The 24,934-nt window shown below is 53.5% G+C and overlaps 1 protein-coding gene across 3 annotated transcripts; it reads right to left on the bottom strand.

Annotated features, from left to right (window-relative positions):
- Positions 1-49: 49 nt before the first annotated feature.
- On the bottom strand, positions 50-24,934 carry KLC4 (kinesin light chain 4). 3 transcript variants are annotated; one of them, XM_057386850.1, is made up of 16 exons: positions 24,816-24,934; positions 14,065-14,331; positions 13,645-13,875; positions 13,260-13,338; positions 12,948-13,173; positions 12,564-12,651; positions 12,178-12,279; positions 11,695-11,868; positions 11,468-11,567; positions 10,924-10,976; positions 8,821-8,888; positions 8,631-8,739; positions 7,761-7,883; positions 1,047-1,171; positions 876-933; positions 50-542 (listed from the first exon to the last, which is right to left on the bottom strand). In XM_057386850.1, exons 2-16 carry the CDS (start codon positions 14,311-14,313, stop codon positions 453-455), a joined length of 1,875 nt encoding a protein of 624 aa, XP_057242833.1. In that variant the 5' UTR covers positions 14,314-14,331; positions 24,816-24,934; the 3' UTR covers positions 50-452. The 3 variants fall into 3 exon arrangements, with proteins under 3 accessions (XP_057242833.1, XP_057242832.1, XP_057242834.1); XM_057386849.1 differs by having other exon boundaries at positions 7,734-7,883; positions 24,816-24,933; XM_057386851.1 differs by lacking the exons at positions 50-542; positions 876-933; positions 1,047-1,171 and adding an exon at positions 1,178-5,489.

The raw sequence follows: 24,934 nt of genomic DNA, 5'->3' as shown, positions 1-24,934 counted from the left end.
CCTCGCCCCCCCCTCCACCGCCCCAAATCCCCCTCAGGCCGAGGCGCGGTCACTTCTAGGGTCGGTTTTATTTAATAAAATAAAGTACAGCGATCATCCGGCGGGGGACCGGCGTCCCGGGGGCACGGGGCAYTCCCGCCGCTGCCCCGGCCCGGGGACAGCCCCCCTCCCCGGGCTGGCGATTCTACCTGGCGAGCGTGTGTGACCGGGACCGAGCATGCGGCCACCAGAGCTGCGGGCCCCGGTGAGCAGCAGAGGAGCATGCGGGCGGGCTGCGGTGCCCGAACTAGCTAGGGACCCCCGGGGGAGGCCGGGCTGGGCTGGGCTGGGCTGGGCAGGCAGACGGTGGCACGAGAACCGGTGATGGGGAGAACAGAGTAGGTGGTGTGGGGAGTGCCGGGCGCTGCCCCGTGCAGCGCGAAGCCAGGGTGCCCAGCAGCGGAGCAGCCAGGTCAGTTGGAGGAGAGCAGGGAGCTGTGCGAGGACAGGTCCATGCTGCTGGCGCTGAGGCCTCTGCTCTCCGCACGGAGGCCTTGGGTGCCCTGGAAAAAATAYAATGCCTGTGAGGTACCTGTAATCCACTCCTGGGCCCCAAAGCTGCTACCCCACCTCCTGCACCCTTTGCAAGCCGGGAGTGCCCTGATGCTGCTGTCACACACAGTAGCTGCTGCCTCTGCACCCATTCCGTGGCTGAGCTCTGTGGGGACGGAGGTGAGTACTTAGAAGCAACACCTTCAGACTAGATTTAACCTGAACAGGGGCTAATGCAGCTGGGCGATTCTCAGCACTGCACCTGGACCCCTCTGTTATGCCACTCACAGCCCCCAGCCTCATGCCTGTTCCTGCACCAGCCCCACCACTCACACTGTGCTTACCTCAAATGAAGCATCGCTAGACTTGTGCAGGTAATTTAAGGACGCAGCTCGTTTCATGCTACAAGAAAGAAAAGGAGAGCAGGTGTGATCGTCCTGTGGGTGGTCAGCCCCAGACTCACAAGGTAGCGGGGTCCCCACCCGCCCTGTACCGAGCCTGACCCTTGCACCTACTTGGTGTTCCTGGGCTCCAGGGGACCATTGCCCTGCAGTTTCTTGACCAACATCTCACTGCTCCTCCGTATCACATCCCGGATTTTCCCCAGGGAGCTGCTGCGCTGGAGAGTGCCACTGCCATCCTGGACACAGAGACACAAGCCAGGGTGATGGCTGAGTGGCACCGATCAGGCTCTGGCATGCTGCTGATGAGTGGCTGGAACTGGCTCCAATCATCCTCTTGCCCACTTGCACTGAGGATTTAGCCCTGGCCCAAAGCAGGCTTAGTGCTCACTACATGGCTTCCCCTCAGCCTGGTTCTCCCCAGGACGTGATGACCATGGAGTCAGGGACCCCTGCCACTTGTATCTCGCTCATCCAAACAGATACTCCCTCCTGTCCAGTGCAAGCTCAACASCCAGACAGGCTGCTGATGTGCCCCAGGCCACCAGCACAAATGGCACTGGCATTGCCACAGCCCTGCTCAAACATGACACAGTTCCTCCATCTGCAACAGCTCAAGCAGCARCTACCAAGGAGAGGTCCCAGTGGCCAGGAAGGCAACAAGCCCTGAGGGGAGTCCCAAGATTAGGGATACTTTTGTCAGGCCAGGCCATGCTGCTGGGACTTTTACTTTAAGGACTCTCCTCATTTGCTGCTGGCTGGAGGCCATCCTCCCCCTCCCCTTGCCCTTCTTCACCATACCATCACTATTTGTTCTCTGTCCAGCACTCATCCCAATGCACACCCTGGTCCCGCAGGCTCACATCACACAAGACCATTCCACATTGCACACACAGCCTTCTCTCACCTCTAACCCTCCAAGAAAATTAGCTTTGAGCCTTTGGAGCAGTTCAGACAGCTCCACTGGAGATGCATTCATTTGGCAGCACCAGCATTGTGTTACTAAGTGGGAACCATACTCCTAGGCCCCCTGACTTAAGCTGCARACAGCCCCTCTAGCTGATGCAGGGGTGGCACTCGGCAGTTGTTTTTTGTTTTTTTTCTGAAGACCAAAACCAGCCTGAAATCTTGTTTCCGAGCCTGCTTTCTCCCACATGCCTCCCCAGTACTCAGCCCCTGACAGGCTCTAGCCCACCTCCTGCACTTAGCTCCACAYGCAGGTTGCCAGTATGACAGATCCTGCCCCCGTGTCATCATGGCACCAGCTCTTCCCCTGTGCCTGGCCTGCTTGTTACATAAGGTTGTGACACTACTGCTGATGTGGAATTACTTTTGCTCTGATGGCCTGATAACAGCAGTCTTCCCTGCTCCTGGAATACTGGGGCAGAAGAACCTGAGGTAAGGTGATGGCAAACTCCCTTTATTCCTTAGGAACATGTGAGGGAGCMCCTTTGAAGCACTCCAAGTGACCAAAAAGCTTTGTGGCTCAGGCTAGCAGCAGCAATTACCTCAAGACTGCCCATGCAGCTCTGCAGGTGAGCAATGGTCACTCCCTTGTGGCCCTGGGGAAGGTTTTTCCAGCACTTCTCTGCTCTGATTACCCAAAGCCGATCCAGGGCTAGACTGCTCTCTAACAGCTGAGCAGGACCTTTCCTACCAGCAAACTTTTCTCCTGGTACTTATCTCATCCCTTCTTGGATAAAACATGTGCATTGACCATCTTCACTTTCTCATTGGGATGAGGGTTTTCCAAATTGAGAGCCGTGTGTTGCTGCTGCAAAGGGACCCACTCACCAGAAGGGCAGAGAGCACCAAAAGCAGCAAAGTAAACAATTCAATTCCTGCACGAGGCACCCCAGGCAGGGTTTGGATGAGCTGAACGTGAGTGTGTGGCATTAGCAAAGATGGGGAGGTGTCTTTTGCCTCCCCACCAGACTTACACTCTCCCTGCAGRGTACTGCTGTGCCAGGCACTGCTCCTTTTCCCAGGGCACACAAGCCAGGAGTGGAAGAGGGAACACAGCTGGGATAGGAGAGCAGGACTGTGGGGCAGCAGGATCAGGCTAYGAAGTGTGCCCTTGGATCAGGGCTAGAGGAGGGAGCCACATTTCCCAGCTGCAGTGATGCAGACTGACTGCAGACCAACACCAGAACCAAATGCTGCTGCATGCTGGGTTAAAAATAGCCTCTCTTCTCCCCCCACTCCCTTTTCTGACAGATTATTTTTAACCCAGAACATTTATGGGTTTGGTTTGCCGCAGAGCCCCCACCCCATTGCACCCACCAGGATGAGAGCATTCGAAAAAAAGAAAAAGCAGCTCCACCACCGAGCTCCTCTCCACTGCATGCTCCCACCCTGCCTAAATGCATGAAGGCAGAGGACTTGGGCAGGATTTGGCAGCATGTGGAGCTCAGCACTGAGGGACACAATGGGGTATTTCTTTGGCTAATAGGAATGCCTGTTGGGGAAGGTCCAAGCTCAGATGCCCCAGGGCARCCCTGCCACACACGGTTACAGAGCCGAGGTTAGCAGCAACTCCAGTTTGGAGGACAGGGAGAAACACAGTGGAGCTGGGTTCTCATCTCCAATGCTCAGCCTGGGAGGGSTGCCCTGGGGGCAGCACATGCCCCTGTACACACACAGACAGACACCAAGCACCCCCACACCTGCTCCAGCAGCATTTGCACCCACCACCCCAGGGCTGACCGACGCTGGCCTACAGAGCATGGAAAGAAGCACAGGGCAGCGATTTGGGTCAGTCTACCTTTAATTAGAGGTATGGTTGTTACAGCACCAGGTCCAGGACATGGCAAAGCACAGGGGCAGGTGGCCCTGAGGTCCAAATGCCCCCTGCACTGGGAACTCACCACTCTCCAGAAGCATGGAGCAGCACTGGGACAGAGAGGCAGGGAAGGTACAGCCCTGGAGCACTCAGCCCTGCACTCCACACCCCATGGTCTTGAAGGCAAGCTTCCTTTCAGTAAGCACAAGCTCCCAGGGGAGCAGCATGCATGTACCCCAAGGCCTCTGCAYCACCACAGGAAAGCCAGGCCCAGACAGACACAAGCACATTTAGTATCACAACCTGCCAGAGGACTAGCGTGAAAGAAAGGATCTAGCTAAATAAATAAGGAGGAGTCCTGCGCTGGCCCCTGGGCTCTACCCTGCTGGCTGCAGCCTCCCCAGCTTTCTTCCCAGACAGGAAGGCCACAGGAGGCGGGATGAGAGTGTACACCCAAAGGTGTGAGACTCAAGACAGTGGAGGTCTGGCTCRGGACACATTCCATGTCCCAGTACTGACTAACAGCATCAGTTGCTGTGAAGGCCTGAAGCCATCAGAGGCACTGAGCCACCCCCACACCCCCTCAGGGTCAGCACTGTGATCCTAATCAGTAACAGGGTTACAGATTTCCCACCCACTTGGCTAGGGACCTGTGAGCAATCCAGTCCCTTCCCCTGTGGCAACCTCCCTCCAGCCATCCCATCTGCTCCCACATGCTCAGAGCATCTCCAGCTCTAGCTCTTTGCTTCCTCACATCCATCTTTGTACATTCTTTTTCTCCCAACCACTCTGCTCTAATCCAGTCCATTCCCCATCTCAGCCACTTCTAATGGTCTGGGGTCTGGCCCCTCGCAAAAAAGTTCTCCTTTCCTCCTACCCCTCATCTACCTTCAAGGAACAGTGAACAACTTCACTTCCACTTTTCCCACCAGCCACACCTAAGAACCCTGTAGCAATGGGGGACTTGATTCACCCCTTAATGCCAGATGAAGAACTTGGCTGTAGCATCCAGTCAGGAVGTTGCAGCCAGACATGTTTGTGCTGGCCAGTCCCTGTTCCTGCACACAGTCCTCGGCTGTTGTCCCCTCACCTCATCTTGGATGCACAGTAGCTCTGTGGGCTGCCCTGTGCTCCTGCAGAGAGATGGACACATTGCTCTGGGGTTACTCAGCAGGGAGGAGGGGAGCAAGATGGGAACTGCCCTGTGCTGCAGGGAGAGCCCAGCTCACCGGGGACCAGCACAGCTTTGCTACAAGGCACTAATGTCAGCTAAGCCTACGGGGAAGCAAGCAACTCGGCACATGACAGCCCTGCCTAGGCCAGGCCTCACTGTCCCATAACAGCCCTCCATCTTCGCGCCTCTGTGGAGATGGAGGGAACAAGCTAGGAGGGCTGAGGATGTCTAGCAACAGTGGAGTCAGCAAGCTGGAGTGAAGACAATCCTCCGCAGGCCTGGGCCCCAGGGATGTGCAAGGGCAGGCCAGGGGTGGGGACACACAAGGGGACGGTGGCCTGTCACCCTGGCCTGGGGGAGCTGGCAGCTCCTCGCAGATTCTTCCTGCTCTTGCTGGCCAYGGGACTGGAGCTGGGCCACGTGGCCAGGCACTCCTCTGCAGGCGTCGCGGTGCCCTCGCACGCCAGGAGGGTTGGGGGACTGGCGTGGAGTTCTCGCCGAGGAAGGAGGGATGGTGTGGAGGAAAAGTCGGAAGATACAACACAAACATCCAGGTGACTGCRGTGGAGGGGAAAGAGGGAGTCTCGGGAGGCATTTAAGCCTAGTGCACAGAGAGGAGAAAGACACAATTTACAAGGCTGTGAGGTTGTAGGTCACCTAGGGAGCAGGTGGGGCAAGGCCCAGGCTGCATGCAGAGACCACAGGCCACATCTGGGCAGGGAGAGGGTCTTGTGAGGCTGAAACTGTGGTCTCMCTTCTTTGCTAGTGGCTTAATGGGCTGGCAGGAACAGCTTAACTCAGGGAGGAACAGCCCAGGTCTCCTGTTCCAAGGACTCCCTGCTCCTGGGCCTTGAGTATCTGCCAAGGCCTCTGCACCACGGAGTTGGTGCCATCTCCCTGGTCTCACATCCCAATTATCTGGGCAGCAAGCAGCTGGTCCAGGCTCTGGGGTGCTTCCAGAGCTGCCTATGGGTGCAGGGCACAGAGGTTCCTGGCACCCTGGRGGCTCCCACAGCCTTGCCTGGAGCAGAGGACAGCTAAGGGAGAGCAGCAGAGGCTGCTTTAAAGCAGCACATCTGAGGTCTCTGGACCAAGAGAGAACAACGGGCTGTGACAGACAGGAGCAGCAGAAGCTGCATCAGCCTTCTTTTACACGGAGCTGCAGCACTGCTGGCTCAGAAAGAGAAGTCTGGCTATGCGTGCAGCAGGCTGGAAAAGGAATCATGGCAGCAGCTGTGTCCCCCAGGGTGCTGGGCTAGCCCTCAAATCCTCTATTTACAGCTGTCTGGGTCAGGGAAGCTCTACTAAGACCCCTGGGGAAGGGTCAYATGAGCAGGGACTATTCCCCCTGTCTGGGACAGGCTCGGGGAGAGGGTGGCACTGCCTACTTGCCTGAGGATGATCAGCTCAGAGACTGTCAGGAAGGTCTCCCAGACCATCACCAGTGCAAAGAGATCACCCAACACCAAGCACAGTCAGGAGGAGCTGCARAGAGACACCAGCCAGCACAGGGAGCAGGTGATTCTAATCCARACCTGCAGCCCTCCCTCTGTGCTTGTCTAGCCCCTCACTAATGGTGAGTGCAGGGGTCTAGAGTTGGTGCCTTGCAGAGCTGACGCTCTTTGGTCCTGATGCCAAGACCTGGGGCAAAGGACAGCCTTGCACCTGGCAAAACTGCTGTGTCCACTTGAAGGTCTGCTCTCCAGATCCCCTTCAGCCACCTCCTGTGTACAATCCACAATCAAGAGAGCCAGCAGGCTTCAGGCTTTGGGTGTTGAAGGGCTGTCATGGCAACGGGGAAGGAAAAGGAGGAAGGGAGGGAGCTCATGCAGGTGGGRATAGAGCAGAGCCAGGTGGGGAAGGGTTAGTGACAGCAGATGTGAGGGGGCAGCAAAGGACTCTGTGTGCTCAGTGTGTTCCCTGTGCCAGGCTGCAACAACCCCAGCTACTCTGTGCTCTCAGTCAGAGTTTGCAGAAGGAATGTGAGCATTAACAGCTCCAGCAGCCCTTGAGCCAAGCACCCACCAGCACCACGCTCACTTGTTGCCCTTCTCCATCCTCCTGCTTGCAGGAGACAAAAGGCACCTGTTCCAGACCTGGATCACTACCTTTCTCCAAACTCAGTGCCAGTGACCAGAGAAGTCACCCTCAGCCTCAGAGCAAGCCTAGACAGGTTCAGGTTGCCCTGTCTGTGCCTCAGCTAACACCAATCTCTTGCCTCCACTGGTCAGCACAGCTCAGCATCCTGCAAACACCCGCCTTTTATCACCTCTGCTTGGCCAGAGCCTGCTGAGGGCACCAGACCAGGAGAGGGGGACAGCAAAGGTGCTGGCTGCAGACTATTCCTGTGCCCTGCAGTCAGTCAGTCACAGACACACCCAGGCATATCACACACACACAACCCTCCCCAGGCTCAGCATCRTCAGTGGCACGGTGCAGGACAGACAGCCAAATGGCTCTCACAGGCTGGGGGAGCCCGAGACGGGGCTGATGCTCTCAGCCAGGGCCTCCAGAGGGGAGCAGCAAGGAGAGATGTTAATAAGGTTACAAGCCTAAGATTAAGGGCAGACCAGGACCAGCTCATGCTGTGCACTGCCAGGGCCTGGCAGCTCCCTAAGCAGGAGCCCTAGCTGGGGTAATCTGTTCTGTACACCAGAAGCCAGACCCAGACACGCACCTTTGYGGGCTGGCTGGCTCATGCCAAGAAAGGGGAAGGAAATGTGCAGGGAATGAATGGAGGCAGACAAGGATGCCACGACAGGCCACGCGGGGACAGCCCTCAGGCAGGCTGTCCCTTCCCTCTGGCAGCCAGCTGAGGCCATTCTTGATGGTGTCTTGTACTTACCCCGCTCCATTCCACGCCCATACTCACTTCCTCGCTACCGTCTGTGGCACTCTCGTACTTGACGCTGCCTCCCAAGCTCCGACGTCTCTCTGTGCCATCCCCCTCCTTCAGGATCTCCACCACCTTCGTCTGGTTGATTGGGTCAATGCCCTGCAAGCAGGAAAGGATAGGCAAGAGCCATATTTTATCTTTCCGTGTTCCTTCCCTCTAGAGATCTGCTATGCCATCACTGTGCTTGGTTCCTTTCCCTCTCTTGGCCACTGCCCCATCACAGCCAAAACTGTCCAGCATAAGCAGGATGGACCCAAAAACCATCCTGCACTTGACTGTCTCTGGACTCAGCCCAATGGAGTCTTCACAAAGGCCATAACCAACCCTGTGGAACAAGGGCTTGCTACCCCAAAGCTTTTTTTCCTTCACATTTTGAAGTGGGAAGGATTTGGTTGTCCTTCAGTCTTTGTGCTAAGTSCTTACAGCTCCTGCTTTATTAAGGACTGAGAGGAGTATAAGGTGAGAGGTTCTCTAAGAAATTCTAGGTTTGCCTTTGGAGAAAAAAATTAGTGTGAAGGAAACATCCCAGTAAGTGTAGCTCTCTCCCCAGTAGCTGACAAAGCCCAGTAACCTGCCAGTTGCAGTATTCCTGCATTCAGTGAGCCATGCCTTCCCCACACATCCACACAATACATCTGCACACATGCATCACCCCCCACACCTACACACGTGTGCACTTCTGCACAAATGCAACTCCAGCCACCAAGGCGCTCTGGTGTCATGGGAATGTAAACCAAGAACAGACTGCAAGGCCAGTAGAGTCACTCAGCACACCCCAAACAAAAGGCAGGGCCATAGTAAGCCCTGCAATGCCCCTCAGAGCAGGGAAGGTCCCTCTGGGGTTACCTGTCGCCGGGAGCGAACTGCGCAYTCCTCCAAGGTCTCGGCTGCCTCCAGCTTGCCCTGGCGCCGGTACAGYGCACCCAGGTTCCTCAGAGTGGTGTTCACAGTTGGGCTGTGGCAACAGAGGGAAGGTGAGCAGGAGCCCTGGGGTCACCCCTCAAGAGTCCACAGCTGCCCACGAAACACCTCTTACCTGCTAACCTTACAGGCCTTGTACCAGCCTCCATACTCGGCATAGGGAGCGCTGTCTCTGTGCTTGCTCTGCAGGGKGAGGAGAGACAAGAGCTCAGTTAGTCCCGTACCTACTGCCCTTCTCAGCCCTGTGCTCACCCAGTGAATGCCAGGGTCAGACCCCAGGCTGCACCCCTGCACAGCCCAACCTTTGCAAACATAATATGCAAACACAGTGATGAAGCCCAGCAGGGTCTGGTAGGAAAGTTTGCTGCAACAGATTTGGGCCACGAGCAAAAGTGATGTCTGGCTCCAGGAAGGACCATAATCCCATCTCCTCACCCCATTTCACACAACACAGCCTATCCTCATGACATAATGGAAGGCATGACACCCTGACCAACATGCAAAAGGCAGACAAAACTCCACAAGCATGCCAGTCACCATTACCAAATCTCTCAGCCAGGACTAGCAAAGGAATCCACAGCCACATCCCAGCCCTTCAGCCTACAAGATTCAGACCTACTCCACAATACCTCAGCCCAGTAGCTGCCTCCTGCCCGTGCCCAGCCTTTGCAYCCCTGAAGCTTGTGTAGGGGCAGCCCTAAAGGGTGTCTGAACCTGACAGAAAAGGTGTCAAATTCTCTGGGACACAAAGCCTTGAAGGCCAGGGCTACCAGCTGTGCCCAAGGCCCTGCTGCTGGCATGAGCTGGCCTCCYTTTGCCACCAAGAAAGAGAGGCAAGGACCAAAAGTACTGAAGCAAGAGGAATTCAGTGCATTTTAACGGAAAATATGGAAACACAGCACAAGGCAGAGCACATCAGCCCCAGCTCCTGGGCCAGCAATACAAGCTGAGGTCTGTGACTACTGCTCCCAGGACAGGAATGCCAACCATGTTTTGCCATGGGGCACAGGCACAGCTGCCTTGGGGACAGGAGCCCCAGAGTCAGGGAAAGAAGCTCAGCCCTTGCCTAAGACTCACATGTAAAATTAATTTCTTACTCCAGGTGTAAGTCTCTGAGCCTTGCTCTCTTGCCCCAGGCAAAACCTGCATTATCTGGAGCAYAGCTCCATACTACAGCTACCTATATTTGACCCCTAAATTCTCCAAAGATACCACCATGAGAGTCTCAATCCCAGAGTGGGCAAGTGGAATCTGGTCTCTACTCCAATTTGGATTTCTCCAGGATGATGCTGCAGCAAGAGCAGATTCTTTGCAGGTGAGCCTTCACAGTACAGCAACCAGAAGAGCGTAAAGCTGAGCAGTGTCCTGCATGGGAGCCATGCAGAATGGCTCAGCAGGAAGACACAGGATGCTGGTGGGAAACACCTGCCAGTGCCCTGCTTTCAGGGCTGACAGGATGGGACTCATCAGTCACTGAGTCAAGCCTGCCAGACTGCTGCCTGAACCCTTGGAGGGTTGGGGCCTGCTCTGAGGGCAAARAAAAAGGAGGGTCCCACCACAGGTAGAAAACTAGATCAGAACCCTTCATTCTGCTGCTTCACCCACCTGCAAAAAAACAGATGGGACTTTAGACTTGGCAAAAGCAAAGACATGACTCTGCTGCATTAATTGACAGACCACAGAGCTGGACCTGGGCTACACGAGCAACAGCAGCTTTGCCTTTCAGCCTAGTCCAAGGCAAGCACAATCCATTTCTCTCCTCTTTCAGAGGCCAGCTAGGGCCTGCCCTTTCCAGAGATATTTTTCAGATTTGGCTCCATTTCCTAAGCAAGGCGACAGCAGCAGTTTCTTCTTGACCTCCATTTTTCCCTAGACCAGCCTTAGAGCTGCTTCAGAAGCCGCTCATGCTCTGGGTACTGGCAGCTCTTTGGAACAGAGTGCCAAGGCCTCGCAGCACAACCCGCTGCCATCTGCCATCTTCCATCATCCGCATGCCCACGAGGGATCTGCTATAAAGCAGAGATAGCATGCAGCCATGGCTGAGAGGCTGAACAGCCCTGCCCAAGGAAATACACCCTGCACCCCCAGGGAGCAGCAGTGCTATATCCCCCTTCTCCAGACACCTCCTGGCCTTGGCAGCTCTTCAGACTGCAGCTTCTCCTTCTCCAAGAGATAGGCTGTGATAAGAGAAGATCAAACCCCCTGGGATCACACTCACCTTGCTCATCTCCTCTCTCTCCTCTGCGTGCATCCAGATTGGCTTGTGCTCATCTGTGYGGGGAAGAATGCAAAACAGGTCCAATCACCACTCCACCCTGATATGTGCCTCCCACACAACCCAGCACTGTGTCCCCAGAGCTAGCACCTCATCAGAAGGARSWRMMAMWWTTYWWRRWTCYCYYCCAGTYYCCAGCCCAGASTCCCAAGAAAGGCAACCAATACAAYAAGGGCAGGACAGGGAAAGGAAAGAACAAGTCCTCCCAGCAGAATTACACCTCTCTGTGCACAGGAGAAACTTCAGCCTGTGCTTGGGAATTATAGTGCCATTTACTGTTCCCAACTCTGTAAAGACCAGGTTGAGACTTCTGAGAGAGGAGAGGGAACAGCACAACACACCAGAAGAGCAGCATCTCAAGGGCTGCCCAAAGCAGGGGCTCTACAAGGCATCCCATCCCTCAGTCTGGGCAACACCAGCACCAGACAAGYCTAGGCTGAGAGCCAGGAAACCCCTTCCCAGCCCCAAGAGTTTCTGCTGTACAAACCATCCACAGAGCCAAACTCCTTCACGTGAGCACGGGTAAGGATCTCCTTATACAGCACCTCTGCATCTTTGTATTTGCCTTGCTTCAGGTAACAGGAAGCCTGCAACCAGAATAAAACAACTCCAGCCCCACTGGGAAACAGATTAACTCTGCCTACCTCTTGCAGCTATTGCTCTGTGTCTCACCTCTCACCCAGCACCCCTCCCCATGACCACACAGCCTCTCACCAGGTTGTTCTTGGTCTTGGCCACATTGGGGTCATCAGGGCCCAGGCAGCTYTCGTAGATCTCCAGGGCCCGGCAGTAATAGTACTCCACCTCGTCATACTTGCCCTGGTTCTGGCACAACAGGGCTAGGTTGTTCAGCTGCTTGGCCACATCAGGATGGTCTTTGCCTAGAACCTGAGTGAACAAAAGAGAGAAGCCACTAAAGCTCCAGCGGACTCCTGGAGTTAGTAGACACTGTAGTCCCCACAGCACATGGCCATGTCAGACAAAAGCCAAGGATTGGAGAAGCAAAGAGGAGAAATTCCAGYTTCCTCCTCCTGGCAGGCCTCTCCAGGGCTACAAACACCAGAGAGACAGGAAAGGTAGTGGCAGAAGCAGCAGCTGAAGAGACTAGACAGGCCCCGGATCTCCCATGGGCACTGAGGTAATGGGAAAAAGCCCACAGGGAGGGCTGAAAGGAGAAAGAGCATTGCAGTTTCATACCTTCTCACGGATCTCCAGGGCTCGTTTGCACAATGGCTCTGCTTCTTTGTACTTCCCTCTCTTGCCATACAGAACAGCCAAATTGTTCAAGGTCGCTGCCACCTACAGGGACAGAAGCATCTCATGAAACAAAGCAAATTCCAGTGGGGTCAAACAATGGGTGCAAGCAGCAGTGACAGTGACTGCCCCATTTCTTCCATGTCTGCAGTACTGCTGCTTCTCAAGAGATACAGAGAGAGAAGACTGCTCTGCCCCATATCACAAGATCCAGGCAAAGCCATACTGAACCAGGCAGCAGGAAATACTGAAGCAGTAAAACACTGCTGGAACAGTGCCCCAAGCACCCAAAAGGGAAGAAGTGACTGAAAGAGGAGGGAGACACTCACCGCTGGGTGGTCTTTGCCTAGAGTCTTCTCACGGATGGAAAGRGCATCATTCAAGAGGTGTGCTGCTTCTTTGTATTTATTCTGATCCCTGCAGTGCAAAGKCAACCAGTGATTTGGGATTTGGATACTAYARCCCACAGAAAGCAGAACTGTGAACMGCCCTCCTTCCACACAGACMMAGCCCTCRCAGTCCTTTCATTTCTCCATTCCTCCCTGCTTTAGTCAGTCCTTAGTTATATCTGGGAGTTTGGCAAACCAAATACCCCATCAAACAAAACATTTCTGAAAGGCAAGAAGCTGGGAGAGCCCCAGGATGGCTGTAAAGGCAAACAGGAAATGCAGAAAGCTGTGCTGGGCCAGTCCTGCCCTTCCCACCRTGCTCACCTGTACACTAGTGCTAGAATGTTGAGCATGGTAGCCACATCAGGGTGATCATGGCCTGATGTCTTCTCCAGGTCCTCCAGTGCCTGTTTGCAGAGTGGCACGGCCACCTCATAGCGTCCCTGGGAAGCGTACTGGATGACAAGGTTGTGGAGGGTGCGCAAGCGTGCGGGAATCTCATAACCTCCCTGCTGGGCAGCTGCCACGGCACTGCTGTGCTGGTGGGGCACTGTGGGCACAGAAATAAAAATGGCACAATTGGCCCAGCAGGCGTGAACAGAAACASACAGCAACCGTGCAAGGGCAAACACTTACATCCAGGACCATGCTCCTCCTCCTCATTCGGGAATAGGTCATCCAGAGAGTCCTTGGTGGAGTCACCCTCCTTCTCCTCCTGAGAGGATGAGAATCGCAATACTGTTGGTTCTCAGCAGAGACAGCAGCAGCCTGGGCTGAGTCAGCAGCCAAACTCTCAGCCCTTCTGCAGCCCACCAACACACTCAATTTCTCCTGATGCTTCTGCCACCATCTACCCCCACAAAACAAAATGCAGAGGCTCTGCCCCCTGCAGGTCCCCTTTAGCTACAGGCATTGCTGTGCCTGGTAGCTGGGAATCCAGGGCAATGATATCACACCTCGGCAGTTCTGGTCCAACCTGCCGGACCCATAAAAACAGCAGCTCAAAAGGAGTGGGGCATACCGAAGGTGAGACATCCTCGTCATACTTCTTCAGCTGGTTCATGAACTCAAGGTGTTTCTTCTCCTCCTCCAGCTGAGCCACGGTCTGTTCACTACGCTGCAGCTTCTGCTGGGTGTTGGCAAGCTCATCACGCAGCCACTGGTTCTCCTGGCACAGTCTCCGCACCTGAGCACGCAGCTTCTGCTTCTCTGACTCCACGGCGTTCAGATGGTTGGACAATGCCATCATCACCTTGTTAAGAGTCTCAGTCAGTAACAACCACAGTCTTGTCTCTCCCTCACATGCATGTTTAGGGTCCACCCATGCCAGCCTTCTACACCTAGCCCCTTTCCATCCCTGCAGCTTATAGGAAATGGCCACATGCCCCACCTTCCTCTGTCAATCACAGGTAACAGGTAGGGGATCACCCACCACTCTCACCTGAGCTTCTCCAAGCCCCAGCTCTATCATCTCCACTGACTTGCGGAGCAGGTTGGATTTCTCATGCACAAGATTGGCTTCTTCATCTTTCTTCAGGCACTTGATGGTCTCCAGCAAGCTGTGCAGGATGGAGTTGTGTTCATTCTTGAGTGCTTCCAGCCCTTGCATTACCAACTTGGTGTTGGAAATTATCTCCTCTTGGCTCAGCTTGTCCAGTTTCTCCTCCCTTGGGTACACCATGGTGGACATAGTCCTATTCCTGCAGCCCTGCACAGAGACCAAGACAAACTGTGAGTGCCACAGGGCTGTTTCAGAGACCCACAATCTGACACAAGCATCACAACCTCCTTCAAGCGATCACGAGACAGAATTTAACTGATTGCCTACTTTAAGCTCTTCTCCTTCATCTTCCCCTCTCCCTTTGGCAGCAGGCAGCTGTCAGGGCACGTGCCTCTGCTTTGGTGGCTGGCAGTGCTGGCAACCAGTGCAGGTGGCCCACGTGGACAGGAGACAAAAAGGCTACAACCAGTGCTGACCTCCAACACCCCCACACTCCCAGCAGGGGGAAGACTGATTTAGCTTCCTTTTAAGAGCAGAGATTTGTGGTTGGCAGCTGGGGTTGCAATCCATACACCTTCTGCCCACAGACCACTGATGCAGAGAGGCTGTCAGAGCTCAGCACCTCTTCTGAGAAGGGAGAGAAGAAAGGGAACACAAAGTGKAGGGACGCCACCTCAAAGCTTTCTGCTTCCTCAAAGGAAAATCTCCTGGAAGAGCATCTCAGACAGGGAAGCATCAATGGCATTACTGTGCCAAAAWACAGCCTGAGCAGAAGAGTACATCCTGAGGATCACAGCCTCAGCAGAGAACTGCCATGGTGGCACTAAGGGACATGCCACCAGCAGGACACAACACCTCTGCCTGCCTGGAGAAGTTCACATACACCAACTGCTACAGTCACACTAACAGAATCTGTGCAGAGGTCAGCTTGAAACACCAACAGCTTTTCCATCTTCATTCACCCTCAGGATGGCCTAAGGACTCTATTCTCCTTCCCTGTCCTGTTCCCCCTAGATGTGCAACGGGAGAGCACCAAACTACTGCCTTTTCACAGGGACACCAAGTGCTACAGCAAAAAATGTGAGTGTGGCTGCAAGATCCCTGCACACCAAGTCCAGGAACTAGGGAAACACAATAGGCCAGAGGATGAGAGACACAAGAGGCAGGCAAGACCCCTTACAGCAAGAGCCTGGGTCTGCTCCATCACTCACTGACCTATCCCAGTCCCAGCTGGGCCACCCCAGCAGCCTCCTCACATTACTCAACAGTAAAGCCACCTCCCACCTTGCTATCAGGTCACTCCAAAGCCTCCTGCAATGCCCTGTGCAGGCAGCACTGTCCAGCAGCACCTCCTTGCTACCCAGAGCTGGCAGAGACCTCTGCAACCTGAGTGCCCAGGGCCCTGCTGCAAGGAAGCTGGCAGATTGCCCAGAAGCTACACAGGAGGAGGTGARGGAATTGCTGCCAACAGATCTGCCTCTGACCTCCTGCAGAACCCACCTCTGCATGGTTTGAGCTCTCACTTCAGCAGCTGCCTCTGCCTGGTTTATGGAGAGAACAGAAATACTGCCCTGAGTACAGGAGAGAGAGCAGCAGGGCTCTTCTCCTCACCTGKGCACTCTGCCCAGGGGGATCCAGCAGTCCAGGGAGCTACTGGGGAATGGGCCCTGAGAAATTGAGAGGCACAGCTTCCTCCTCACTGCAGCACTTCACGTGAAGATGACAAACAGCACTRGGACAGTTGTTTTAAGTACACACATCTCATTATTAAACCCACTCATTTCCTCTTCTTTAGCCTCACTCTTCCTCCAGTTGTTTTATAGGCCTTAATTCTCAACTCTTCTTTGGTTTCTGTTGCAATGATGTGCATCCATCCCTCAGGAAGGGGAGCTAATCCTCGACACAGTGGAGACCTCACTGAACCTCAGCAGGGCAGAAATACCTCATGTCTCTTGAAGACTGAATTTCTATTCACACCTCTGAACAAGAACTGAGTCATCCTCCCCCAAAGTCACAATGCTGACTTCACATTCACTTCATGATCTAGCATCAGCACCAATTCTGAATCATACTTCACTGTATCCTTCACTTTTGACTATGTGTCATACTCCATATGCAGCTAACCCTGCACACTGGGCATTTTACACCAAAACAGTCTCATCTGGACCATGACATATGCCAGTTTGCTTTGGAAAAGACCATGTGATAAGAATAACATGAAAAACTTCATTAAGGTCAAGACAGAGGACATAGACTATTGAGAGTTGGTTGCCACTCATATCTTGTCTTCCAAACTCATTCTCCAGAAACTATCAGCTAAGTATTCTGGTCAACAGTTCCCCTGGTTATTCTTTTTCCCACCTTTCTAACACCTCTGGAGTGTGATCAAGTGCTAAAGCAATAAGAGAAGCCTTACTTAAGGCAGACTTCTGGAGGAGAGCACAACTCAGGAAGAAATGTGCAACAATTCCCAGCCCCAGAGAAAAGAGGTTGGCAGCCCAAAGGATGTTAGTGCTGCCTCATCTGGCCAAGCACTCTTGTGCTCTGAAATAGGTCCTGACAGATTCCCAGGAAGGCTCAGCAGGCACTTCTCTCTTCCACAGAACCCAAGGTTCTGTGTAACTTCTTAAGGGTTAAATGGCCCCATCACTGGTTTTCACTTGTAAGGAAACACAGCCCCAGACTCGCTTGCAAACAGAAAAATATGCAAGTGGGAGTTCTCTGGACCACAGACAATGCTTGGGACACAAGAACAAACCATGAATGGCCTCACACCCAACACACTGAAAAACCCTAGAACTCTAAAACTCACACAGCTGAGGAGTATAAGTCCCTCAGGTACTGGGCCAGCTGTGAAATGCTGACAGTTTTCATGGCAGCATCACTTATGTCCATACAGAAATCTTGCTGCCAACTTTAAGAAGTACAACACAAACACATTGAGAAGAGGAACAGGTTACAGGATAAAAAGCCACCAGAGCTCAYACCTTCCTAGGTAACAGAGTCAGACAAGACCCAGATCCATAGAAAATCAGCCTCATTAATTCYACTGTACACAGAACTACTTCTCAACTGTGAAACAGCTGTGTGTTAAACCACCRGTGCCTCTACTACAGTAACATTCTTTCTTCAACCCTTCCAGCAGAAAACATTCAAGTGTTTCACAATCAACAATTAACTTGGGTTTGAAACTGTAAAGATTTCAGAATGAGAAGGAAAAAGAAATCAAAACATTCTGACCCACAGCATATAAGACTTATCCTACCCTGCAACCACATCCTCAGATCCTTCAAAGGCATATCAATAGAGGCTTTTCTTCTCTGCCTGGCTGCGCCAACACCCGTAACAAYCTTGGCCTTTCTTCACTAGGGTGACATTCTAAAAACATAGCTCTGCTACATCCCAACACATCCAATGTTCAATGATGGACAGAGGATTGTTCAGGCTGGACAGGGTGCAAAACTTAAGAAAACACACAGCTGCTCAACAAGAAAAGAAACAGGAGACTGAAGAGAATGTGAATGCTGCTACCTCTTGTACAGCAAAAAAAAAAAAAAAAAAAGCAACAAATACTGGTGGGAGCTGACTTATCCTTCCAAAGAAAGGATTTTCCCCCAAAGAGCCTTATTTCTAGCTCTCCCCAGTGCTGGCAGGTCTACATTCAGTGCTTAGCCCTCCAAAGAGGAAACGCTCGCTATGGCAGCCAACACCAAGGTCAGGCAGGCAGAGGCTGCTGTAAATGCACCTTCTTAGTCCTTTACAATCAGTAAAGGGCACTCAGTGTCCTTTMTCCAGGCAAACACTCAAAGATTCCTGCAGAGAGGAGGGGACACATCACCGTTTGCCTTTTGCAGGGTGGGGATCAAACTGGAACAGGAAGAAAGAATGCTTTTCCACTGAGCTCCTTGAGATGGAGAGCCCTGTTCCCAGCTCACCCTGCTGCAGTCCTGATGGACCTGCAGGTGTCCCAGCCCAGGTCTCCACCCGCACGTTTCCGCTCTAGTTGGCACGTCTTCCCTATTTACAGCGAGCTGCTCTGCTCCAATAGCCTGRCTTTCCGACAACACCCATCTCATCTCCCCTCTTCTGCTCCCATTTGGAAGACAGGGAAGGAACATGCGTGCACTGAGCTTTGTGGCAGCTGCAGCAATCAGCTGGGAATCCATCAGTGAGTACATCCTGCCCGGCAAAAGCCTTCCTCCTGTATTCAAGTGCATAACCGCGAAATCACTAAGCATCAGCAATTTCAGCAGCTCATTTTTCTGCCTCTCAAAACTGCTCCCACATGCGAGACCTTTAAGAGGAAAGAGCTGGGAAGCTTCACTGCCTCTATCTTCAACCCACAACAGCTACAAGGATGCCAGATTAAATGGGTGCAAGTGAATCTTAAAGCTTAGCTAGAAGACTATGGGAGCAGGGGCAGAGAAGCACCGGGGAAATCAGGAATCAGCTACAACAGGACAGAGATTTCAGGTCTACAAACAACGCAACAAATTTAGTCCACTGCCTTCCTACATGTCCCTGGACCCACGTGAGACACAAGGTACCACTCCAGCTTGCACAAGACAATAACTGCAGCTTCCTTCAAACTGCAGATGGTCTGCCAGCACTTTCTGTAAAGACGTGAAACAGATTTTCAGCAGCAAATTCTTCCATAAGAGAAGGTGATCTAAGGATATAAAATGATGTAAGGTAATTGCAGACAGACAGCTGGGCTCTGGAAAAAAGCAAGTTTGACCCACAGCAAGAACAAGCAACCACATTTGGGAGATAGATAGCAAAGGCAGCACTTAGAAATGGAAACACAGGGTTTTGTCTGGCTTCACCATAATTATCCCATCTCCTGCTGTGAGAYATGCTTTTGCTACCTGGAGAAACAGCAAGGTTATATATTTGGGAAGCAAAACGACTTGATAAAAGCAGGGAAGATTTTCTGGTTTGTTTGTTTGGTTTTTTTTTTTCTTTGTACCTCTGCCAGCTCATTACTGTTGAAYAACAAAGGGTCTCTGGAATGACTGGTTGACCTCCAATGAAGCTACAAGTGAGACTGCAAATAAGACAGCGAGTCTTCACTCCTAAGGGATACTGCAACAAAACCTAGACCTAACACTTTGGATACTGAAAAATAAAATAAAAGCAGTAAAAAGCAAATAGAGCAACAGTGACAAAGTTGCAGCCACCACAGAGGCTATGCCACGAGCACAAATTTTCTTATTTTGATACCACAGCATCAGAATGCAAACAGATTTTTGCAGGAAATTACAGTGAGCTGTGCAGAGCCTCTGAGACTTCCACTGCACAACCAGGACACATTGACACTGCCAGGAACACCTGCACACTGACACAGCACCACTAGAAGAGCCACTGTGCGCCAGGCCACCTGGAGCAGAACCACAGAAAAGGGACAAACTGGTGCTGCTGAGCTCCAGTATTTCCAGAACTGCTCTAATATGGGCAAAACAAGAAATGCTGAGGTTCATGTGAGGCACAGAGCAGGAATGGTGCTCTGTTACGCTTGTTACATTTGCCAGAAATGCCTGCATGCTCCCTTAGAGCCRCTAAGAACACACAAAGAGAACATCAGACAGGAGCCAACATTCTGGGAGTTCACCCAACGTACCTCYGAGCTGCAACCATAAAGTCAAAAGATTTCACTCAAACTCCAATGTGCATCACATTCTCTGCCACCAAWTGTCTCACAAGTTTCTACACCCTATTGCCAGAAAAGGGGATGCCTAGAGTCCCATCTTCCACCCAAAGTTCTTTCTCAATGCCAGTCTCCAGCCCTTCTTGCACTGCAGGCAGTCTAGAGAGTTAAATCAACACACAGATGACCTCAAGCACTATAGAGAGACTGTTGTGTTGTAAYTTTCTCCTCAACAAGAGTCTGGCTTGAGTATTACTTGAAGAATATTACTTGGAATGAATGCTTAGAGGTCTTTGGTCCATTCCCTCACTCAAAGCAGRTATCTGATCAGGTATCTGTGTCTAGCTAAAGGACTGTCTCCCAAAACAGAGATCCCACAAACTTCAGACGTCTGTACCATGATTTAACCATCCTCTTGTGAGAGAAAAAAAGATATGAAAAAAATTTCTTCATCTGAATTCCTTAGATAAACTCAATGCCTTTGCCTTTAGTGAACATCTCTTCAGAACAAAGGGGCGAGGCACCAGAGCTCTGCTAAATGACCCAGGGCCCAGAGAAAGGGAATGCAGTGCCTGCTTCCTTCCAGCAGGGTCCCACAGGGACAGTCCTTTTGTCCCAAAGCAATCCACCCGCAACAAAGCAGTATGCAATGAAGGAAAGAAGTTGTCTCACTCACATTCTCCTACGGCCCAAAACCAGGATTCTTCCTGGCATCCAGGCACCTCCTCACAGGGTTTTGAAACCAATCTCCAAGCCCAGAAACGCTTCACCCAACCAGTTTTCCCAATCCTTAGAGTCATCTATAACCCAGCAGAAGTTGACTGTGCGCTGATGTGCCTTGATCCCTGTCCAGATAGGGAGGGATGTCCAGGGATCAAGGCCAGGATTGCTTCTTTGAGCAGTAGCTGACACATGCCACAGTGAAGCTGACTGAAGCTCCAGTGTTTTTTTTCCCAGACATTGGAAGTTCTGTGCTGGGAATGTCTGTGCTAACCAGCCAGCTGCAAGAGGCCCAGGGGACTAGGACCAAGGAACTAGATTTGCAGCTCAAATGGAAGGGCTGTCCTGCAAGGAGACTGAAGGGAAAGAGCACGAAGGGAACCTCCTAACTCCTCTCTGTCCCAGAAGTTTCAGCTCCTTACCACCAACAATCTCTAATGAAACACATGACATAACACAACCTTCCTGAAGCCCAGGGCAAGGTGATGGTAAGGTGGCTTTACAAGGACTTGGCCACAGTGACTCATGTTCAAACCACTACAGAAAGAACATGAGAACTTTCCATACTGCCCACACTTTCCAGCCCAGAGCTGGAAATGGACAAGACAAAAGGTACTGGCATTTATTCTGACTGACCASAGCAAGCAATTCCTGAATTATCAAAGCATGATCCAATTCCAATATGGATTTGTACTTTGAAGAAGACAGAACAGGTAGTCTGATTGGTTTTGTCAATGAATCAGATCATTCATTTCTTTCAAGACCAGAAAGATCTCACTCCATTCATTACTAGCAAACAATACAGATATTGGAAGCAACAGGGGTTAAGAAAACCCCAACATGAGCAAAACCAACCAAACCAAACAAACAGCACCAATTTGTGCCATTAGCAGAAAGCCATTTTGCTCTGATTTTACATTATATTGTTTACAATCCCAGCTGGCWGGGAAAACCAGCACCTTCCAGCAGGCCACTGGAATGAGAACAGCAGTCGTCACCACTCCCACCAGCAAGCTTATGCTGGCACCTCCAGATCAGCTGATAAGACCTTGTTTTTAAAGTTGCTCATGTCTGCAGCAGCTCACCAAATCCATTCTGCATCTGCTGCGCCTGGGACTACAGCAAAACACCATTAAAACATGTTTCCAGGCTAGTGGAGACAAGAGCTAAGCAGCTGGAACAGAGCCAGGGCAAGCATCTCTTCCCAGCTTCAGAATCTGATTGGGAGTCTCGCACTATAAAAAACAGAGCGAGAGCCATTACCTTGCCCTGACAGCATGAAGCAGTATTAAAGCAGGCAGCGTAATTCCCAGGAGCCAGTGCCTTTGCAGGCATCTGTCAAATGTGAGGGCTGTGCACTGGATGTGCCTGGGCAGCACGAGAGATAACCAGGACACAGATGGGACCAGCAGGAGCTCTGGAGCCACTCTGTGTGCCCTGAAGGGCTCTGAAGTGCCCACGCTCCCTCCGTGGAGTACCTGGGGCACCCGCAAACACCAGCTGACTGCAGGCTGCAAGTCAGCTGCTACCTCCAGAAGCAAACAGGTTTTGTGAACCACAGCAAGGCTGGCAAAGTCACGGGGACAAACCTCTACCTGCATAACAAGCAAAGGACCTGTTTTATCTGTGTCTTCCCTGTCTAGCTAGAGCTCTTTGAGAAGCTACGTGGCTCCTTCCCAGCAAATTAAGCATTTATCCAGCAACTCTGCCAAGGTCAGAAACTTGCCACGTGTCCTTTGTGCCCCAAGAGCCATTTTGGTATTTGGGGTTAATGCTGTTGTTTCAACCTGGACATTCCTCCAAAACAGCAGATGAGAGAACACATGCTTCCTGCTCCTTCTGCCAATTACAGCAAAGCACAGCCATGTTTATTTACCCTGTGCCTGTGCTGGCCAGATCTTTGACCTGATGTATGCTCAACACCACCCTCTTTCCCCACAAGCACAGGCAGGGGTGGGTGTTTTGTGTTTTCCATATCTCCAAGGTGGCACGGCAGAGAGGAAACCAAGGGCACTAGAGGAGACCMGAGCACGGAACTGCAGCAGAGTGCCAGATGCCAGCTACGCAAGACGCAGGGAAGCCTGCTGCTTCTGGTAATGTGCTGCTGCCTCCCACCATTGTGCAGATTTCTCCCGGCTGCCTGGCCAGAGCATTCTACCGCAACACCATCCCCCAGCTCTTCTTCAGACACCTCCTCCCAGGCGCATCCTCTCCTTCACAGAAGCTTACCAGCGATTTCCCCAGCCCACCGCCTTTGGTAGGGTGCACCTCCACTTCGGARCAGCTTAGGAAGCAGTTAATTAATGGAAGAAGGGTTTGGGGCGAAAGAAGGCTCTTTGAGAGCCAYGGCTGTATGACCTGCCTCCGTCATCGTTCCTCCGGCTTTGTCTGGCAGCAGGAGGCACGCCCGCTGCGTATCCTTGAAACAAACAAGCCAGAGAAACCCCTTCACCCCTCAGAACCASCACAGAGAAATTCTGCGCCCACCTGGCTAACTGAAAGCTTCGCAAGSAAAACAAAAAAAAAGTTTTCACCAGCTTTGCCCGAAACTGCGCATCAAAGCGGTCCTTTGTTCCAGGATGGCTGGGCACCCTGCCCGTCTCAGTCACCGGATGGGAATGTCCCCCGCCCCAGAGGGCAGAGGAGCGGTACCTGGCTGCCTGCAGCGGCTTGTCCAGCGCCGGTGCCCGCGGAGGCGGCGGAGGAGCGGCGGCCGCGGCGCTGCGCGGCTCCGTCTGCCGCGCTGCCCGGGGAGCGAGCGAGCAGCGGCGCAGGCACCCGGCGCTCGGCAGCCAACCACACTGCGGCAGGGGGAGGGGAGGGATGCGGACAGGCTCCGGGAACAGGACGGTCGGACGCTCTCCTGGGAGCGCAGAAAGCGCCACGCACGCCAAGCCCGCAGCTCCCTCCTCGGGGATCCACGGGAGCACCCAGGAGCAGGGCCGAGCCCCCGAGGGGCCGCCAAATGCCGCCCAAGGAGCACTGCCCACCCTCGGGCTCCTGCTCAGCCCGCCAAAGCCCTGTTCCATCCCACCCTCCATCATGTGGCGGAAGGCTTTACATCCCGTTTGGTGTCACCGTCGCCTGTGTCCGCACTGCCGACCCCATCCCTGCCCCTAAAGCCAAGCAGGTGTAGCTGCAGAGAACCCTGAGGGCTGTTATCGCTGTGCCCACAGCAATGGCCAGATGCAGAAGATCTGGGAAGGCTGCGGCCCTGTTGTATCCATGCTTCGCAGCGTGGAGCTGGGCACCGCTGGGAAGCACTTGTACAGTCTGTAGCTTCTCTACGCAGACAGAAGATAAAGACACAGGATCCAGCCTGGATTGTTGCTATCGCCATCCCACCCACGGAAACACACAACTGTCATGGTGCTCCCTACCAAGTCCCTAGTCACCTACATCCGCCTGAGCCAGTACTGCACTGGTGCTCCTGTCCCTCCCCACAGGTTCCCCAAGAAGGGGAAGGGCTTCAGGTGTCCCAGAAGGAACAGCCCAGCCATGGTGACACGCAGGTTCTCTCTTGCCTCATCTCACAATACATATTTCTCTCCTGAAGCACCTGGCTGTCCTCCCTTCCCTAATTCTGGAAGGCAAACCTGGCCGGCTGTGGGGCACATACTGCTATGGCACGGTTATATATTACATGTTAAGTTACATAGCAGGAGTGCAAACGTACATTATTTGTGTTACAGTGAAAGCCATTCCTGGCAATGAAGCCACAGACTAATTATAGAGCCGTGAATCCCGCAGTCCGTGCCCACAGCACCCTGGAAACAGCCATAGGCCGGGGCTTYGGGCTGACCCACCGTTGCCTTAAACACACTCCGCTCCTCCCTCGGGAAGCTCCCGGCCTCCGCCGGCCGTCCCTGCGTGGCAGCCCGCCCTGCCCGCGGGGAGGCCGGGAGCACGGATCCCGCGTACCCGGAGCTGCCCGAGCGGAGCGGGCACAGGCAGGGCTCTCCCTGTACTGGAGAGGGCTGGTCCCGCAGGGYGCGTCTCGCCGGCTCCAAAGTCCGCAGAGCCGGCAGCGCCCTTAGCGCCGACCCCGCTGACCGGCAGCGTTACCGCGGCACGGCCCCAACGCTGCCCTCGCCCCCGCTCGTTCCGCTGCCCCGGCGGTCCCCAGGCCACGCCAGCCCCAACCCCACTAYACCGACCTCCCCAGCTCCCCGCGGGGGTCCCACCGCGCCCCGCCGCCGGCAAGAGAGCGTCGCCCGGGAAGGCCGCCCCGCTCTGGCCTGCACCGCCGGGCTCCGCGAATCCTCCCCCTTTCCAGGGCCGCCGAGGGGAGCGACCGAGCCCCSGTAACCCCGCCCGTACCAACCTGCTCGGCGCGAGACCTCGATGGCGATCCCGGTCGCTGTCCCGGTCCCGGCGGGGGCGGGGCGACACCCGCGGCCGGCACCACCCGCCCTCTCCGCGGCGCAGCCCCTTTAAATGGAA

The sequence above is a fragment of the Malurus melanocephalus genome, unplaced genomic scaffold (genome assembly GCF_030028575.1).
Source record: "Malurus melanocephalus ecotype Western Australia unplaced genomic scaffold, MMel_1.1 scaffold_1075, whole genome shotgun sequence".
Lineage (NCBI taxonomy): Eukaryota > Metazoa > Chordata > Aves > Passeriformes > Maluridae > Malurus > Malurus melanocephalus.
The sequence above is the reverse complement of the archived record's forward strand: the minus strand, read 5'-3'. Positions and strand labels throughout refer to the sequence as shown.